Below are 19596 nucleotides of genomic sequence, written 5' to 3'. Positions count from 1 at the left end.
GGGGGGGTGGGGGGGGGGGGGGGTGGGGGGGGGGGGGGGTGGGGGGGGGGGGGGGTGGGGGGGGGGGGGGGTGGGGGGGGGGGGGGGTGGGGGGGGGGGGGGGTGGGGGGGGGGGGGGGTGGGGGGGGGGGGGGGTGGGGGGGGGGGGGGGTGGGGGGGGGGGGGGGTGGGGGGGGGGGGGGGTGGGGGGGGGGGGGGGTGGGGGGGGGGGGGGGTGGGGGGGGGGGGGGGTGGGGGGGGGGGGGGGTGGGGGGGGGGGGGGGTGGGGGGGGGGGGGGGTGGGGGGGGGGGGGGGTGGGGGGGGGGGGGGGTGGGGGGGGGGGGGGGTGGGGGGGGGGGGGGGTGGGGGGGGGGGGGGGTGGGGGGGGGGGGGGGTGGGGGGGGGGGGGGGTGGGGGGGGGGGGGGGTGGGGGGGGGGGGGGGTGGGGGGGGGGGGGGGTGGGGGGGGGGGGGGGTGGGGGGGGGGGGGGGTGGGGGGGGGGGGGGGTGGGGGGGGGGGGGGGTGGGGGGGGGGGGGGGTGGGGGGGGGGGGGGGTGGGGGGGGGGGGGGGTGGGGGGGGGGGGGGGTGGGGGGGGGGGGGGGTGGGGGGGGGGGGGGGTGGGGGGGGGGGGGGGTGGGGGGGGGGGGGGGTGGGGGGGGGGGGGGGTGGGGGGGGGGGGGGGTGGGGGGGGGGGGGGGTGGGGGGGGGGGGGGGTGGGGGGGGGGGGGGGTGGGGGGGGGGGGGGGTGGGGGGGGGGGGGGGTGGGGGGGGGGGGGGGTGGGGGGGGGGGGGGGTGGGGGGGGGGGGGGGTGGGGGGGGGGGGGGGTGGGGGGGGGGGGGGGTGGGGGGGGGGGGGGGTGGGGGGGGGGGGGGGTGGGGGGGGGGGGGGGTGGGGGGGGGGGGGGGTGGGGGGGGGGGGGGGTGGGGGGGGGGGGGGGTGGGGGGGGGGGGGGGTGGGGGGGGGGGGGGGTGGGGGGGGGGGGGGGTGGGGGGGGGGGGGGGTGGGGGGGGGGGGGGGTGGGGGGGGGGGGGGGTGGGGGGGGGGGGGGGTGGGGGGGGGGGGGGGTGGGGGGGGGGGGGGGTGGGGGGGGGGGGGGGTGGGGGGGGGGGGGGGTGGGGGGGGGGGGGGGTGGGGGGGGGGGGGGGTGGGGGGGGGGGGGGGTGGGGGGGGGGGGGGGTGGGGGGGGGGGGGGGTGGGGGGGGGGGGGGGTGGGGGGGGGGGGGGGTGGGGGGGGGGGGGGGTGGGGGGGGGGGGGGGTGGGGGGGGGGGGGGGTGGGGGGGGGGGGGGGTGGGGGGGGGGGGGGGTGGGGGGGGGGGGGGGTGGGGGGGGGGGGGGGTGGGGGGGGGGGGGGGTGGGGGGGGGGGGGGGTGGGGGGGGGGGGGGGTGGGGGGGGGGGGGGGTGGGGGGGGGGGGGGGTGGGGGGGGGGGGGGGTGGGGGGGGGGGGGGGTGGGGGGGGGGGGGGGTGGGGGGGGGGGGGGGTGGGGGGGGGGGGGGGTGGGGGGGGGGGGGGGTGGGGGGGGGGGGGGGTGGGGGGGGGGGGGGGTGGGGGGGGGGGGGGGTGGGGGGGGGGGGGGGTGGGGGGGGGGGGGGGTGGGGGGGGGGGGGGGTGGGGGGGGGGGGGGGTGGGGGGGGGGGGGGGTGGGGGGGGGGGGGGGTGGGGGGGGGGGGGGGTGGGGGGGGGGGGGGGTGGGGGGGGGGGGGGGTGGGGGGGGGGGGGGGTGGGGGGGGGGGGGGGTGGGGGGGGGGGGGGGTGGGGGGGGGGGGGGGTGGGGGGGGGGGGGGGTGGGGGGGGGGGGGGGTGGGGGGGGGGGGGGGTGGGGGGGGGGGGGGGTGGGGGGGGGGGGGGGTGGGGGGGGGGGGGGGTGGGGGGGGGGGGGGGTGGGGGGGGGGGGGGGTGGGGGGGGGGGGGGGTGGGGGGGGGGGGGGGTGGGGGGGGGGGGGGGTGGGGGGGGGGGGGGGTGGGGGGGGGGGGGGGTGGGGGGGGGGGGGGGTGGGGGGGGGGGGGGGTGGGGGGGGGGGGGGGTGGGGGGGGGGGGGGGTGGGGGGGGGGGGGGGTGGGGGGGGGGGGGGGTGGGGGGGGGGGGGGGTGGGGGGGGGGGGGGGTGGGGGGGGGGGGGGGTGGGGGGGGGGGGGGGTGGGGGGGGGGGGGGGTGGGGGGGGGGGGGGGTGGGGGGGGGGGGGGGTGGGGGGGGGGGGGGGTGGGGGGGGGGGGGGGTGGGGGGGGGGGGGGGTGGGGGGGGGGGGGGGTGGGGGGGGGGGGGGGTGGGGGGGGGGGGGGGTGGGGGGGGGGGGGGGTGGGGGGGGGGGGGGGTGGGGGGGGGGGGGGGTGGGGGGGGGGGGGGGTGGGGGGGGGGGGGGGTGGGGGGGGGGGGGGGTGGGGGGGGGGGGGGGTGGGGGGGGGGGGGGGTGGGGGGGGGGGGGGGTGGGGGGGGGGGGGGGTGGGGGGGGGGGGGGGTGGGGGGGGGGGGGGGTGGGGGGGGGGGGGGGTGGGGGGGGGGGGGGGTGGGGGGGGGGGGGGGTGGGGGGGGGGGGGGGTGGGGGGGGGGGGGGGTGGGGGGGGGGGGGGGTGGGGGGGGGGGGGGGTGGGGGGGGGGGGGGGTGGGGGGGGGGGGGGGTGGGGGGGGGGGGGGGTGGGGGGGGGGGGGGGTGGGGGGGGGGGGGGGTGGGGGGGGGGGGGGGTGGGGGGGGGGGGGGGTGGGGGGGGGGGGGGGTGGGGGGGGGGGGGGGTGGGGGGGGGGGGGGGTGGGGGGGGGGGGGGGTGGGGGGGGGGGGGGGTGGGGGGGGGGGGGGGTGGGGGGGGGGGGGGGTGGGGGGGGGGGGGGGTGGGGGGGGGGGGGGGTGGGGGGGGGGGGGGGTGGGGGGGGGGGGGGGTGGGGGGGGGGGGGGGTGGGGGGGGGGGGGGGTGGGGGGGGGGGGGGGTGGGGGGGGGGGGGGGTGGGGGGGGGGGGGGGTGGGGGGGGGGGGGGGTGGGGGGGGGGGGGGGTGGGGGGGGGGGGGGGTGGGGGGGGGGGGGGGTGGGGGGGGGGGGGGGTGGGGGGGGGGGGGGGTGGGGGGGGGGGGGGGTGGGGGGGGGGGGGGGTGGGGGGGGGGGGGGGTGGGGGGGGGGGGGGGTGGGGGGGGGGGGGGGTGGGGGGGGGGGGGGGTGGGGGGGGGGGGGGGTGGGGGGGGGGGGGGGTGGGGGGGGGGGGGGGTGGGGGGGGGGGGGGGTGGGGGGGGGGGGGGGTGGGGGGGGGGGGGGGTGGGGGGGGGGGGGGGTGGGGGGGGGGGGGGGTGGGGGGGGGGGGGGGTGGGGGGGGGGGGGGGTGGGGGGGGGGGGGGGTGGGGGGGGGGGGGGGTGGGGGGGGGGGGGGGTGGGGGGGGGGGGGGGTGGGGGGGGGGGGGGGTGGGGGGGGGGGGGGGTGGGGGGGGGGGGGGGTGGGGGGGGGGGGGGGTGGGGGGGGGGGGGGGTGGGGGGGGGGGGGGGTGGGGGGGGGGGGGGGTGGGGGGGGGGGGGGGTGGGGGGGGGGGGGGGTGGGGGGGGGGGGGGGTGGGGGGGGGGGGGGGTGGGGGGGGGGGGGGGTGGGGGGGGGGGGGGGTGGGGGGGGGGGGGGGTGGGGGGGGGGGGGGGTGGGGGGGGGGGGGGGTGGGGGGGGGGGGGGGTGGGGGGGGGGGGGGGTGGGGGGGGGGGGGGGTGGGGGGGGGGGGGGGTGGGGGGGGGGGGGGGTGGGGGGGGGGGGGGGTGGGGGGGGGGGGGGGTGGGGGGGGGGGGGGGTGGGGGGGGGGGGGGGTGGGGGGGGGGGGGGGTGGGGGGGGGGGGGGGTGGGGGGGGGGGGGGGTGGGGGGGGGGGGGGGTGGGGGGGGGGGGGGGTGGGGGGGGGGGGGGGTGGGGGGGGGGGGGGGTGGGGGGGGGGGGGGGTGGGGGGGGGGGGGGGTGGGGGGGGGGGGGGGTGGGGGGGGGGGGGGGTGGGGGGGGGGGGGGGTGGGGGGGGGGGGGGGTGGGGGGGGGGGGGGGTGGGGGGGGGGGGGGGTGGGGGGGGGGGGGGGTGGGGGGGGGGGGGGGTGGGGGGGGGGGGGGGTGGGGGGGGGGGGGGGTGGGGGGGGGGGGGGGTGGGGGGGGGGGGGGGTGGGGGGGGGGGGGGGTGGGGGGGGGGGGGGGTGGGGGGGGGGGGGGGTGGGGGGGGGGGGGGGTGGGGGGGGGGGGGGGTGGGGGGGGGGGGGGGTGGGGGGGGGGGGGGGTGGGGGGGGGGGGGGGTGGGGGGGGGGGGGGGTGGGGGGGGGGGGGGGTGGGGGGGGGGGGGGGTGGGGGGGGGGGGGGGTGGGGGGGGGGGGGGGTGGGGGGGGGGGGGGGTGGGGGGGGGGGGGGGTGGGGGGGGGGGGGGGTGGGGGGGGGGGGGGGTGGGGGGGGGGGGGGGTGGGGGGGGGGGGGGGTGGGGGGGGGGGGGGGTGGGGGGGGGGGGGGGTGGGGGGGGGGGGGGGTGGGGGGGGGGGGGGGTGGGGGGGGGGGGGGGTGGGGGGGGGGGGGGGTGGGGGGGGGGGGGGGTGGGGGGGGGGGGGGGTGGGGGGGGGGGGGGGTGGGGGGGGGGGGGGGTGGGGGGGGGGGGGGGTGGGGGGGGGGGGGGGTGGGGGGGGGGGGGGGTGGGGGGGGGGGGGGGTGGGGGGGGGGGGGGGTGGGGGGGGGGGGGGGTGGGGGGGGGGGGGGGTGGGGGGGGGGGGGGGTGGGGGGGGGGGGGGGTGGGGGGGGGGGGGGGTGGGGGGGGGGGGGGGTGGGGGGGGGGGGGGGTGGGGGGGGGGGGGGGTGGGGGGGGGGGGGGGTGGGGGGGGGGGGGGGTGGGGGGGGGGGGGGGTGGGGGGGGGGGGGGGTGGGGGGGGGGGGGGGTGGGGGGGGGGGGGGGTGGGGGGGGGGGGGGGTGGGGGGGGGGGGGGGTGGGGGGGGGGGGGGGTGGGGGGGGGGGGGGGTGGGGGGGGGGGGGGGTGGGGGGGGGGGGGGGTGGGGGGGGGGGGGGGTGGGGGGGGGGGGGGGTGGGGGGGGGGGGGGGTGGGGGGGGGGGGGGGTGGGGGGGGGGGGGGGTGGGGGGGGGGGGGGGTGGGGGGGGGGGGGGGTGGGGGGGGGGGGGGGTGGGGGGGGGGGGGGGTGGGGGGGGGGGGGGGTGGGGGGGGGGGGGGGTGGGGGGGGGGGGGGGTGGGGGGGGGGGGGGGTGGGGGGGGGGGGGGGTGGGGGGGGGGGGGGGTGGGGGGGGGGGGGGGTGGGGGGGGGGGGGGGTGGGGGGGGGGGGGGGTGGGGGGGGGGGGGGGTGGGGGGGGGGGGGGGTGGGGGGGGGGGGGGGTGGGGGGGGGGGGGGGTGGGGGGGGGGGGGGGTGGGGGGGGGGGGGGGTGGGGGGGGGGGGGGGTGGGGGGGGGGGGGGGTGGGGGGGGGGGGGGGTGGGGGGGGGGGGGGGTGGGGGGGGGGGGGGGTGGGGGGGGGGGGGGGTGGGGGGGGGGGGGGGTGGGGGGGGGGGGGGGTGGGGGGGGGGGGGGGTGGGGGGGGGGGGGGGTGGGGGGGGGGGGGGGTGGGGGGGGGGGGGGGTGGGGGGGGGGGGGGGTGGGGGGGGGGGGGGGTGGGGGGGGGGGGGGGTGGGGGGGGGGGGGGGTGGGGGGGGGGGGGGGTGGGGGGGGGGGGGGGTGGGGGGGGGGGGGGGTGGGGGGGGGGGGGGGTGGGGGGGGGGGGGGGTGGGGGGGGGGGGGGGTGGGGGGGGGGGGGGGTGGGGGGGGGGGGGGGTGGGGGGGGGGGGGGGTGGGGGGGGGGGGGGGTGGGGGGGGGGGGGGGTGGGGGGGGGGGGGGGTGGGGGGGGGGGGGGGTGGGGGGGGGGGGGGGTGGGGGGGGGGGGGGGTGGGGGGGGGGGGGGGTGGGGGGGGGGGGGGGTGGGGGGGGGGGGGGGTGGGGGGGGGGGGGGGTGGGGGGGGGGGGGGGTGGGGGGGGGGGGGGGTGGGGGGGGGGGGGGGTGGGGGGGGGGGGGGGTGGGGGGGGGGGGGGGTGGGGGGGGGGGGGGGTGGGGGGGGGGGGGGGTGGGGGGGGGGGGGGGTGGGGGGGGGGGGGGGTGGGGGGGGGGGGGGGTGGGGGGGGGGGGGGGTGGGGGGGGGGGGGGGTGGGGGGGGGGGGGGGTGGGGGGGGGGGGGGGTGGGGGGGGGGGGGGGTGGGGGGGGGGGGGGGTGGGGGGGGGGGGGGGTGGGGGGGGGGGGGGGTGGGGGGGGGGGGGGGTGGGGGGGGGGGGGGGTGGGGGGGGGGGGGGGTGGGGGGGGGGGGGGGTGGGGGGGGGGGGGGGTGGGGGGGGGGGGGGGTGGGGGGGGGGGGGGGTGGGGGGGGGGGGGGGTGGGGGGGGGGGGGGGTGGGGGGGGGGGGGGGTGGGGGGGGGGGGGGGTGGGGGGGGGGGGGGGTGGGGGGGGGGGGGGGTGGGGGGGGGGGGGGGTGGGGGGGGGGGGGGGTGGGGGGGGGGGGGGGTGGGGGGGGGGGGGGGTGGGGGGGGGGGGGGGTGGGGGGGGGGGGGGGTGGGGGGGGGGGGGGGTGGGGGGGGGGGGGGGTGGGGGGGGGGGGGGGTGGGGGGGGGGGGGGGTGGGGGGGGGGGGGGGTGGGGGGGGGGGGGGGTGGGGGGGGGGGGGGGTGGGGGGGGGGGGGGGTGGGGGGGGGGGGGGGTGGGGGGGGGGGGGGGTGGGGGGGGGGGGGGGTGGGGGGGGGGGGGGGTGGGGGGGGGGGGGGGTGGGGGGGGGGGGGGGTGGGGGGGGGGGGGGGTGGGGGGGGGGGGGGGTGGGGGGGGGGGGGGGTGGGGGGGGGGGGGGGTGGGGGGGGGGGGGGGTGGGGGGGGGGGGGGGTGGGGGGGGGGGGGGGTGGGGGGGGGGGGGGGTGGGGGGGGGGGGGGGTGGGGGGGGGGGGGGGTGGGGGGGGGGGGGGGTGGGGGGGGGGGGGGGTGGGGGGGGGGGGGGGTGGGGGGGGGGGGGGGTGGGGGGGGGGGGGGGTGGGGGGGGGGGGGGGTGGGGGGGGGGGGGGGTGGGGGGGGGGGGGGGTGGGGGGGGGGGGGGGTGGGGGGGGGGGGGGGTGGGGGGGGGGGGGGGTGGGGGGGGGGGGGGGTGGGGGGGGGGGGGGGTGGGGGGGGGGGGGGGTGGGGGGGGGGGGGGGTGGGGGGGGGGGGGGGTGGGGGGGGGGGGGGGTGGGGGGGGGGGGGGGTGGGGGGGGGGGGGGGTGGGGGGGGGGGGGGGTGGGGGGGGGGGGGGGTGGGGGGGGGGGGGGGTGGGGGGGGGGGGGGGTGGGGGGGGGGGGGGGTGGGGGGGGGGGGGGGTGGGGGGGGGGGGGGGTGGGGGGGGGGGGGGGTGGGGGGGGGGGGGGGTGGGGGGGGGGGGGGGTGGGGGGGGGGGGGGGTGGGGGGGGGGGGGGGTGGGGGGGGGGGGGGGTGGGGGGGGGGGGGGGTGGGGGGGGGGGGGGGTGGGGGGGGGGGGGGGTGGGGGGGGGGGGGGGTGGGGGGGGGGGGGGGTGGGGGGGGGGGGGGGTGGGGGGGGGGGGGGGTGGGGGGGGGGGGGGGTGGGGGGGGGGGGGGGTGGGGGGGGGGGGGGGTGGGGGGGGGGGGGGGTGGGGGGGGGGGGGGGTGGGGGGGGGGGGGGGTGGGGGGGGGGGGGGGTGGGGGGGGGGGGGGGTGGGGGGGGGGGGGGGTGGGGGGGGGGGGGGGTGGGGGGGGGGGGGGGTGGGGGGGGGGGGGGGTGGGGGGGGGGGGGGGTGGGGGGGGGGGGGGGTGGGGGGGGGGGGGGGTGGGGGGGGGGGGGGGTGGGGGGGGGGGGGGGTGGGGGGGGGGGGGGGTGGGGGGGGGGGGGGGTGGGGGGGGGGGGGGGTGGGGGGGGGGGGGGGTGGGGGGGGGGGGGGGTGGGGGGGGGGGGGGGTGGGGGGGGGGGGGGGTGGGGGGGGGGGGGGGTGGGGGGGGGGGGGGGTGGGGGGGGGGGGGGGTGGGGGGGGGGGGGGGTGGGGGGGGGGGGGGGTGGGGGGGGGGGGGGGTGGGGGGGGGGGGGGGTGGGGGGGGGGGGGGGTGGGGGGGGGGGGGGGTGGGGGGGGGGGGGGGTGGGGGGGGGGGGGGGTGGGGGGGGGGGGGGGTGGGGGGGGGGGGGGGTGGGGGGGGGGGGGGGTGGGGGGGGGGGGGGGTGGGGGGGGGGGGGGGTGGGGGGGGGGGGGGGTGGGGGGGGGGGGGGGTGGGGGGGGGGGGGGGTGGGGGGGGGGGGGGGTGGGGGGGGGGGGGGGTGGGGGGGGGGGGGGGTGGGGGGGGGGGGGGGTGGGGGGGGGGGGGGGTGGGGGGGGGGGGGGGTGGGGGGGGGGGGGGGTGGGGGGGGGGGGGGGTGGGGGGGGGGGGGGGTGGGGGGGGGGGGGGGTGGGGGGGGGGGGGGGTGGGGGGGGGGGGGGGTGGGGGGGGGGGGGGGTGGGGGGGGGGGGGGGTGGGGGGGGGGGGGGGTGGGGGGGGGGGGGGGTGGGGGGGGGGGGGGGTGGGGGGGGGGGGGGGTGGGGGGGGGGGGGGGTGGGGGGGGGGGGGGGTGGGGGGGGGGGGGGGTGGGGGGGGGGGGGGGTGGGGGGGGGGGGGGGTGGGGGGGGGGGGGGGTGGGGGGGGGGGGGGGTGGGGGGGGGGGGGGGTGGGGGGGGGGGGGGGTGGGGGGGGGGGGGGGTGGGGGGGGGGGGGGGTGGGGGGGGGGGGGGGTGGGGGGGGGGGGGGGTGGGGGGGGGGGGGGGTGGGGGGGGGGGGGGGTGGGGGGGGGGGGGGGTGGGGGGGGGGGGGGGTGGGGGGGGGGGGGGGTGGGGGGGGGGGGGGGTGGGGGGGGGGGGGGGTGGGGGGGGGGGGGGGTGGGGGGGGGGGGGGGTGGGGGGGGGGGGGGGTGGGGGGGGGGGGGGGTGGGGGGGGGGGGGGGTGGGGGGGGGGGGGGGTGGGGGGGGGGGGGGGTGGGGGGGGGGGGGGGTGGGGGGGGGGGGGGGTGGGGGGGGGGGGGGGTGGGGGGGGGGGGGGGTGGGGGGGGGGGGGGGTGGGGGGGGGGGGGGGTGGGGGGGGGGGGGGGTGGGGGGGGGGGGGGGTGGGGGGGGGGGGGGGTGGGGGGGGGGGGGGGTGGGGGGGGGGGGGGGTGGGGGGGGGGGGGGGTGGGGGGGGGGGGGGGTGGGGGGGGGGGGGGGTGGGGGGGGGGGGGGGTGGGGGGGGGGGGGGGTGGGGGGGGGGGGGGGTGGGGGGGGGGGGGGGTGGGGGGGGGGGGGGGTGGGGGGGGGGGGGGGTGGGGGGGGGGGGGGGTGGGGGGGGGGGGGGGTGGGGGGGGGGGGGGGTGGGGGGGGGGGGGGGTGGGGGGGGGGGGGGGTGGGGGGGGGGGGGGGTGGGGGGGGGGGGGGGTGGGGGGGGGGGGGGGTGGGGGGGGGGGGGGGTGGGGGGGGGGGGGGGTGGGGGGGGGGGGGGGTGGGGGGGGGGGGGGGTGGGGGGGGGGGGGGGTGGGGGGGGGGGGGGGTGGGGGGGGGGGGGGGTGGGGGGGGGGGGGGGTGGGGGGGGGGGGGGGTGGGGGGGGGGGGGGGTGGGGGGGGGGGGGGGTGGGGGGGGGGGGGGGTGGGGGGGGGGGGGGGTGGGGGGGGGGGGGGGTGGGGGGGGGGGGGGGTGGGGGGGGGAGGGGGTGGGGGTGGGGGGGGGGGGGGGGGGGGGGGGGGGGGGGCGGGGGGGGGGTGGTGCGGGGGGTGGGGTGGGGGGGAGGGGGGGGTGGGGGGCGGGGGGAGGGGGCGGGGGGGGGGGGGGTGGGGGGGGGGGGGGGTGGGCTGGCATCTTCAGAGGATCCCCTGAAGATGCCAGCCACAGATGCAGGCGAAACGTCAGGAGAGAATGCTGCTAGAACACGGCCATACAGCCCGGAAACCACACAGCACACCAGTGATTCCGGCCGTGAAAGCCTTCGACAATAGACAGATTACTCTTTCTCACACACAAACACACACTTCCCAGCATGTAGGGTTTTTTTTTTCTGCAGGACTGTAGAGTAGGGATGGAAAATTCATAACAATATACCGGTAATAGCCTAAAATATTTGGTAATTACAGGCATCAGTCAACAGGGCAGAAAAATGATTTGATTTCATACGGCTCATATCAAAATTAAAAAAATTAGCTGTACCAGAATACAGTATGTTAAAGGTTCAGAAGACCTTCGAAGTTTCTGATGGAAAGAAGACTTCCAACAAGCTTTCCAAATCAGTGCGTCCCGAGACGTCTTCCCATCCAAACTTCTGTTGCTGACTTTTAAAGGATTTCTGGCCTTCTCCCTTTTGATCTTGCCTTCTCTATCAAGACCGCCTCTGCGAATGCTCCAGTTGTCTTAACAAAAATCTAGCACACTTGAGTGTGAAAAAGGTCGATGGCTTCCAAATATATATATATATATATATGTATCTTTTCCATTTAAAAGCCAACAAATTCTACTTCCAAATCTGTCAGGTGTGACTTCCCTGGTTTTCCTAGTGACCAGTTGCTCTAGAAATAATGATAATTAGAAGAAAGATGTATCTATCAAAATGAATTATGTGGTTTCATGTGTGGATATTTTCAAAATTAGGAAAAGAAGGTTTAATTGGACATAGAGGTTAATACAGCATCTCTGTAGATAATCTACCAGTTTGTCAGAAGAGATTTCGGGGATTCGCTGCTTGTGAAAGTATTGTTTGAAATCTGACTGTGAAAATGATCTTTGGGGATCAACTGGATTTTGTTGTTGCTGCGAAGCACAACTTTCTTTTGCTGGCTGGAGGGATTTCTCTAGGGACCTTTCTGTGTCCAAAACTAATCAGTGACGTTCCTGGGTAAAATAGAGTCCGGGATGGACTCCGAGGCTTCCGCCACCCCATGGGCCCCTGCCACCCCGCACCCCCCCCCCCCGCATGCCCTACTTACCTTAGCCGATGGCAGGGCTTGGTGGGACAGGGTTGGGCAGAGGGGGTGGCCAGGAAGCACCTCAAGAGGACTGCCCAGGCGGCACCTGGCTGCTCGTCGGCTGGCTCGGTTGCAGCCCCGGTTCCTCCAGATTAGATACACGAGCTCTTAACCTCCTACGCCACTGCTGCTCCTACGCCACTGCTGCAGGGGTTGACTCCAGCATGGAGCAGCCAGATGCTGCCTGGGCAGGCCTCAGCCCACCCCTCGGGCAGCAGCCCAAGCCAACCAACAGGCCAGGATGCCTCCCTTGGTGACGCCCGGCTGCTCGCGCTGGCATCTCTACCCACACCCACCCTGTCCCGAGGTGACTCAACAGGGCCCGCCCAGGGCGTTTGTCCCCGGATGTTCTCGTTGCAGCTGCGCCACTGAAACTAACCACATGACACATGCAGGTATCAGTCTAAAGCCCTTCTGGCAGCACCTTCAGTTGTAAAAAAACCCCAAGATAGGGCTTTTTCAGTGGTGGCCCTGAGACTGTGGAACGATCTCCCCCTGAGGCGCAAAAAGCATCTTCCTTATATGCATTTAGGAAATTGGTCTCCCCTTTCCCCCCTTTTGGTAATGCCACGAGGTTTAAAATGAGTTTGGGCCTTTCCCCACTTACCTTAAGCCCCGCGCTACTCTCTTCAAGTGGCGCGGGGTCCTCGGGCACTCCCCACGACAGGGGCGGCCACAGCGAAGCCGCCCCAACGCTGCTGCGCTCGCGCCCCCTCAGCGCGCCATCCCTGGCGCTGGAGAAAACGGCGCCTTTTGATGACCCCGTGCAGAGTGGGGGGTCGTGGGGACGCCCGGGCGCACGCCAGGGATGCCGCGCGCTGAGAGCAGCGCGCGGCATAGGGGGGATTGCTTCAAGTGGGGAAAGGCCCTTTGATGAATTTAAAATGGGTTTTATTGTTACAGTTACAATTACAGTTACAATTGTTTTTAAGTTGTATTGGATTTTATGAGTGTTATGTTGTAACCTGCCCTGAGACTTCCAGGTAGAGGGCGGGACAAAAATACACACGTACAAAGGATGAAGGGGACCAGAGGCAGGGATAACGGGATAATGTCTTCTGTTGCAGGAAGATCTGTGACCCAGGATTGACTTCCTTTGAGCCTGAAGCGCTGGGGAACCTCGTGGAGGGGATGGACTTCCACAAGTTTTACTTTGAAAACTGTGAGTGGGGGGATTTTTGGGAGTGCCAGTAGCCGCTCTGCCTGCCCGAGGGGAAAGTGCTTAATTTCTCACATGGCGGACTTACCCCAAAAAAGTTGACTTGTGCTGCACCATGATCTTGAGAGGGTTGTGTGTTGGGTACGTGACGGAGTCAAGAGCTCAGCCGATTCTGCTGAGGTCTTTTAGCCTTCACTGGGCCTTTCCCCACTTACCTTAAGCCCCGCGCTACTTGAGGAGAGTAGCCGCCCCGATGCTGGCACTGTCGCGCCCCCTCAGCGCGAGGCATCCCTGGCACTCTTGCAAAGGGCGCCTTTTGATGACACCGCGCAGAGCGCGGGGTCGTGGGTAAGCCTGGGCGCGCGCCAGGGATGCTGCGCGCTGGGAATTGCACGCAGCGACGGCAGCCAAGAGAAAAGTGGGGAAAGGCCCACTGTCAGCTTTTTGCTTTTGCCAGTCCTTGAAGCAGCTGGTCCACTGGGGAATCCCGCCACGTGTCCCTGGGCCTCACAGGATAACAGGGGAGCAACAGCAGCCCCCAGTGTTCCCTATTAAAGCCATGGTTGTGGTCTAACTAATGTTTAGGTTCACAGCAGAGCACAATAGAAATGTGAGTTTTACTGGTTATGGCAGGGAGAAAGCAACTTGCGTTTGTCTGCCTTTTGAATTCTGAAAAAGAGCGTCACGCCCTGTCATATACTGGACCGGGCCATAATTCCCCCCTTGGCGGGAGGTGGGTACGATAGTTTGTGTTTCCCCTTCCTGCCTCGAACGCAGTCCCAGGAATCCACAGCCTGTTGTTTTTGTTAGTCACCTGGGGTTATTTCCTGTGTTGGCTTGGATGGAGGAGAACATGATGATGAGGGGAGGCCAGCTGCACTCCTTTCCAGCTGAAAGGGAAGAGTCAAGTTTCTCAGGGATAGGCAGTGCGGTTTGGGGAAGAAGGAGGAGGAGGAGGAGTTTGGATTTATATCCCCCTTTCTCTCCTGCAGGAGACTCATAGGGGCTTACAATCTCCTTGCCCTTCCCCCCTCACAACAAACACCTTGTGAGGTGGGTGGGGCTGAGAGAGCTGAGAAGAACTGTGACTAGCCCAAGGTCACCCAGCTGGCGTGTGTGGGAGCGTACAGGCTAATCTGAATTCCCCAGATAAACTTCCACAGCTCAGGCGGCAGAGCTGGGAATCAAACCCGGTTCCTCCAGATTAGATACACGAGCTCTTAACCTTCTATGCCGCTGCTGCTCCTAGGGTAGGGAAGCGAGTCCTCTTTCCTATTTGAAAGGGAGTCTTTTGCGGGGTTTTCCAGTTCAGTCAATAAACGTCAGATGCCTTCTCTTTCCCTGCTGCTGTTTCCAAATAAAGACTTTTACTCACCTGGAAGTTTTTTTCTTGAGCAGACCGGGGGTCCTGACAGATAGGAGCATGAAAGTGCCCACAGAGTTAAAATATTCCCTGATGGCCTCAAGTGAGAAGGGGATGGGGAATAGACACAATTGCAGCTGACGGATTTCTATTTCTCCTCAGTACTGTCCAAGAACAGCAAGCCAATCCACACCACCATCTTGAACCCGCACGTTCACGTTATTGGTGACGACGCAGCCTGTATTGCCTACATCCGCCTGACGCAGTATATTGATGGCCAAGGCCGGCCTCGCACCACGCAGTCTGAAGAGACCCGTGTCTGGCACCGCCGTGACGGCAAGTGGCTGAATGTCCACTACCACTGTTCTGGGGCTCCTGCGGCTCCTCTCCAGTGAAGCTGAAACATGGGTATGTCTGGCCCCAGAGAGCATTTGGGAACGGTTTGACCAAGTGATCACAGGACTGTTTGCTGGGATAGGGCACAGGTTCGTGGTACCCTCCAACACCTTCCCTGGCGCCTGCAAGATGTTTTTAGACAATGGGTGGGTCCAGGGGTGGCTTTTAGCCTTTGGAGACTTGATTGGTTATCTCTATTTTTTTAAAAAAAACATTGCTTCAACAGTAGCTGCAAAAATGACACAAAGATTTTCATGGTAGGACTGAAAGTATGCTATGGCCACAACACAGATAGTTCTAAACTCACTGGAAACGAATGCAGTGCAACTATATTGAAACAATAGCCGTGGGCTGTGGGTGCGCAAAGGAACAATACAGGTCGAAACACAATCTCACACAATCTTAGAAACATAGGATAAAAGCTCCTGTGGTGGTCAATATCATACAGTCAGTATTTGGTGAAAAAGACAATAAAGTACAATGAGGCAAGCTAGACTTCCAAAGCTTGCAAATATGATTTCCCAACGACTGAAGCAGAAGCAGAATAACGGCTGCATGTCTGAAAGCGGAAGAAGGGGCTTGTCTACCCGCGAAATGGGATTTCTTGTTGAGTGTGCTGCAGTCACATTGTCACTGCTGCTGGTGTTTTAATGTTTAATTTATTTATTGTTTTAATTGAAACTATTTGCTGTATTCAAATGTTGATTGTTTTGTAAACCGCCCTGAGCTCTTCGGGGATAGGGCGGTCTATTTGTTTGTTTGTTTGTTTGTTTGTTTGTTTGTTTGTTTGTTTGTTATAATAATAATGATAATGATAATGATAATGATAATAATAATAATTTGACTCCTATATATTTACTTTTCCCCTTAAGTTTTCAGTTTCTACCAGCTGTATGGCAGTTTGAGAATCAGTAAATACATTTATGGGAACTTGTACTGTTTCACCCAGTTCAGTAACCTCAGCCATACTAACTCATTAGCAGTTTCTGACATTAGCAGCTATTTCGGCCTCACTTGTTGATAGACAAACATTAGTTTGTTTTCTTGAACACCAAGTTATTGGCACGTTAGCATACTTTACAATGTACCCAGTGCAAGACTTTCTGTCTTCACTGTCTGCAAAAGAACTATCAACAATAGCAAGCAGTTGGTCACTGTTTTTATCTGGAAACATACACAGAAAGCTGAAGAAGGGGCTTGTCTACCCGCGAAATGGGATTTCTTGTTGAGGGGCGTGGTACTGAAGTGGGGTTCAATCCCCAGATAGCAGAGTTGCGCAACACACACTGGAACGCAGCAGGAACTGAGACGCACACAGCAATTCGGCTTCACAGAAACGGTCCTACTTTATTCAGTTCACAGAAACGTTGCTCTCTCAGACAAAGTGCTTCGCCAGGCAGTGCGAAGGCAAGCGTCTCACAATGCAAAGCGCAGTGCTGCCTTATATATATAGTTCACTCACCAATCATAGTTCTCTTCCAATTAGTCCCACAAAGAGGCTGTGTCATGTGGCAACTGTCATTTAGATTTTGCTGATCAGACAGTTCTCTGACATTTCTTACACCGGTTGTCTCGCTCTGACTATTTGTAATCATATAGAAAGTAACTGAAGGAGCTAGTTTGACTGTTTGCACCCTTTGCGGTCTAGCTGACCTCATTGTTCTTTCTTGATTGTCTGTTTCACACAGAGCTTTTACCCTGTGCTTGTAAGATTGTGTTTCAATCTATATTGTTTCTTTGTGCACCCACAGTCTATGGCTATTGTTTCAATATACCGTGTTTCCCCGAATATAAGTCAGTGTCTTACATTAATTTTTGCTCCCAAAGATGAGCTATGTCTTATTTTCAGGGGATGTCTTATTTTTCTGTGTTCTGTTCGTTGGGCATGCTTCCAAACAAAAACTTTGCTACGTCTTACTTTCGGGGGAATGCCTTATATTTCGCACTTCAGCAAAACCTCTACTACGTCTTATTTTCTGGGGATGTCTTATTTTTCTGTTCGTCGGGCATGCTTCCAAACAAAAACTTTGCTATGTCTTACTTTCGGGGGATGCCTTATATTTCGCACTTCAGCAAAACCTCTACTATGTCTTATTTTTCGGGGATGTCTTATATTAGGGGAAACAGGGTAGTTGCACTGCATTAGTTTCCAGTGAGTTTAAAACTGTTTGTGTTGTTGAGGGGGGGGGACTCTGCGCGTGCCCACAGAGAGGGCTCTGAGTGCCACCTCTGGCACCTGTGCCATAGGTTCGCCACCACTGATCTAGAGCCAAGAGCGGTCTAGTCTCCCACCCAAACAGTCGCACGACAGAGGGAGGGCTCCTCTCTCAGTTCTCTTTTTGATGCCATGGTGAGAGGTCAGTTTTTAGCTGAGTCCTTCAACTTTTACCTCAGAAGTCTTCTTCGTCAAAATGGCATCATTCAAGAAATGTTCCAAATGTAGACCAGAGATGGCTCAAAATGATGAGCGTAAGAAATGTTTGCCGACTTGGGGACCCTATTTGGGCAGAAAGGTGGCTTTTAAAAAATAGGCAGGGAAGAAGCATTATGCACCTCACTATGTAAATGCGGCCCCCCTCATTGAGTCACTCCCCCCCATTTAAATCCAGGCATGTGCACCCAGAGGCATAGCTAGGGATAATGGAGCCCAGGCAGACTCCAAGTTTTTCGCCACCCCCCTGACCCGTGTCCCTCCCATGCCCCACTTACTTTAGCCAGTAGTGGGGCCTGGCAGGGTGGGGCGAGGGGGGAAGGAGGAGTTGAGTGGGGGCGATTTTCCGTCCCCCCCACAAGTCCCCAAGCTCCTGTCCGCCCCCCGTCCCATGGTAGCTACGCCACTGTATAACCCAATCCCCAGACGGCCCCAATGGAAAGCATTTCGCTAACCATCTTCCTTTCTCTTTCCATCTTCCCCACCCTTTGGATCTCTCTTTCCTTCCCTGCAGCTTTCGGAGATACTCAGCGGGAGGGCAATATCTTCTCAGCAAGCAGCTCTGGAGTGCCTGAATTACAGCGACGGTCATGTTCGTTTTGACGTTAAAAAAATAAAAAAAGAATTACAAAACCGGCAGCAGCCAAATGCACGAAACCCTGCATGAATCCGATGCTGCGGGCACTGCCGCCTTTCTGTTGTTTTTCCATGGATCCATCGTGTCTGTTTCTGCTGTACGGAGGTGTCTTTTAAATCTTGAGCGAAACCCATATTTGTATAGAGAACGAGCTCGCCACCCAAGGTGGAGTGCCCACCGCCTCCTCTCCGGGGATGAGGCTGGCTCGGCAGCTGAAGCGTCTTTCAGAATCGGAGCAAAGCAGGGGGAGGAGAGCAGGCAGCAACGGGCGGTGCCTCCAGAAGGCATGGTGGGGGTCCCATCTTGTCTTACGCTACGCTGAAGTGTGGCTAGTGAGGGGGGCCTGGGGCCAGCTTGGAGAATAAAAAGGGGGGGCAAGGTGGAAGGAGGACATTTCTCTCTCCCTCTGCCGCCCAGCAGAGCCACTGGAGCCTGACCTGTCAGCGGCAGGGACTTCCGCAGCAGTCAGCCACCGGCTCCCACTGACGGACTGCGCAAAAATGAACAAGAATGTTTTCAGGAACACGTTTTTTTGTGTGTGTGCTGGTTTTCAATAGCATAGGAGCTTGCTCTTCAGAGATTCACTGATTTTTAGAAACAGCCACTCCTCGGAGGCATGGAGTCAGTCGATAACAGAAAAGTTTTAAGAGCAAAAATGCTAGGGGGGAAGAGTACGTGAACGGCTTCTCTTATTCTCGGGGCTTGGTTTGGTTTTTTTTCCTCTATGTAGAATAGATGGGATCCAGAGTGCTGCGGAATGTGTGTTCCTTAGGAAGCAGTTGAAAAAACAAACAAACAAAAAACCCTTCGCGTTGCATTCTGCCCTGAAGATTTGCACACATCTGCGTTTGCTTTCCTGTAAGATGTGTAACATAGTTTGTGTTTTATACGGTAATCTATATATGTGCTCCTCTCACCGTGGGGCTCCTTGGCGTTCCCGTTTGGCCTGTTCTCGGACAGGCGTGCCGAGGGCGCCGGCAACTTCGGGCGAGTGCTGATTCCGCTAGCCTGGGGTCCATCTAACATCGTTGCTTTGTTTCCTGTTGTTCCATTGAATTTGTTGGATTTTTTTTTTATTTTTACAACGACTCTCATTCATGCGGTGGGGCTGTTCAGTAATCGATCGAGTCAGAACCTCAGCTTGCCCGCAGGCGAGAGGCTCTCCAGCGTCTGCTTTGGGTTCCTCTGATAGAGAAGAACTCTTCTGCACCCAAGGGAATGGGAAGCCTAACGACCGACTAGGGTGCTGCCGTAGCGCATGGCCCCTCTTTCTCTCCCTTGATCCCGAGGTGTGCAGTCTGTATCCTTTATTCCCCATGTGGGAAAATGTTTAACAATTGTGTGTCTTGGCTGTTGATTAATCCCATTTCCAAGTAGGCGGAGTGGGGATAGAAGCTTTCCTAGTAAACTTTTGAGTTCAAGGCGTTACACCGTGGCGCACTCTGCACACAGTCCGCGTGGGGCACCCCAAAGCTTTTCTGCATGTCTTGCCACTAGAGCTGGGAGATGGAAAGGAAAACTGCCCAGGTGGGACTGCGCCAGGCAAGGCAACTTTGGAAACAGAGCCGAGGGCAAGCCGCAGAGTGAAACGAGAACTTGGAAAGACCGCAGAAGTGGGGTGGGGGGTGGCGTGAGCTTGGCCCCTGCACCAGGGTTTTGGCCTTCTCCTGACAAAGGAGACTACCGGGTCTGCCCCACTGCACATAAGACCGTGCAGGGCTTAGAGCATCTCTCTTCCGCACAGCAGGCCTGCACAAAGTCTCCTCCTGCCTCCAGTACCTTCACGTTGGATGCGCGGCAGGAGGGAGGGGGAAAAAGAGCATGGTGTCAAAAGGAGGGAGGCATGCCCCACTTTTGCACACGGGACAGACTTAAGACAGCACTAACTTTCGAGTGGGGTGAAAACGAAAAGCCTTGATAATTTTATTCAGGTTTTTTAACAATAAAGCCACGAAGTGGGGAACAGGAAATTAGTTATGCAGCTTTAAAAAAATAAAAGTACAAACTCTGCATGCTTTTAGGTCTGATCTTTCCTTGTCTCTTTATCTGAAGATAATTAATAACAAACCCTCTGTATTAATTACCTGCATCTTTCAAAACAGATTTTTGAGAGGGACAGTTTTGAGTTGGATTTTTTTTGTCTTTGTTTTTGCACAGTCTTTATGACATGTTCTAATTTAATGAGAACCTTAGCTTGGTATGGCCTTTCTCAAACACAGCTGTGTAGACCCTCAGCATTCTTAATGTTCTCTTATGAGGTTAATGTAAGCATCTATATAATATCATGTTTTAAACAGGAAATGGAAGATGTTTGATGCAAAAAAAATTTTGCATGATAGAGAAATAATTGAAATTGTTAGGCTTTTTTCCTGAATGTTGGTAGAACCTTCATAGCTTTGTTATAATGAAACCTTGAACTGAAAATATTTAATAAAATAACATTTAAATCGTGCAAAAAACCAGGTGGTATTCTTACCTTCAACTGAGTTTGTCGCTGTTCAGATGCTTGCTGTCCGAGTTCAGGCAAGTAACCACAATGAGAGATAAAGAGCATGGCCAGTGTGGTGTCATGGTTAACAGCAGTGGATTCTTATCTGGAGAAACCAGGTTTGATTCCCCACTCCTCCACATGAGCAACAAGCTCTAATCTTCGGGGATTGGGCAGGATAGAAATCCAAAAAAATAATAATAATCTGGTGAA

At 70.9% G+C, this 19596-nt stretch overlaps 1 protein-coding gene across 1 annotated transcript in view; it reads left to right on the top strand.

Moving 5' to 3' along the window:
• CAMK2G (calcium/calmodulin dependent protein kinase II gamma) overlaps positions 1-19354 on the top strand; it is a gene marked incomplete at its 5' end in the record, with an annotated part of 143315 nt that extends 123961 nt beyond the window's left edge. The window contains 3 exons of the mRNA XM_048504468.1: positions 11977-12071; positions 13594-13839; positions 16773-19354. Coding sequence (XP_048360425.1) covers positions 11977-12071; positions 13594-13826 — 328 coding nt within the window. The remainder of the gene's footprint in view (positions 1-11976; positions 12072-13593; positions 13840-16772) is intronic.
• Positions 19355-19596: the final 242 nt, after the last annotated feature.

The sequence above is a fragment of the Sphaerodactylus townsendi genome, linkage group LG07 (genome assembly GCF_021028975.2).
Source record: "Sphaerodactylus townsendi isolate TG3544 linkage group LG07, MPM_Stown_v2.3, whole genome shotgun sequence".
In the NCBI taxonomy this organism is placed as follows: Eukaryota; Metazoa; Chordata; class Lepidosauria; order Squamata; family Sphaerodactylidae; genus Sphaerodactylus; species Sphaerodactylus townsendi.
This window is presented reverse-complemented; position numbering and strand designations above follow the sequence as displayed.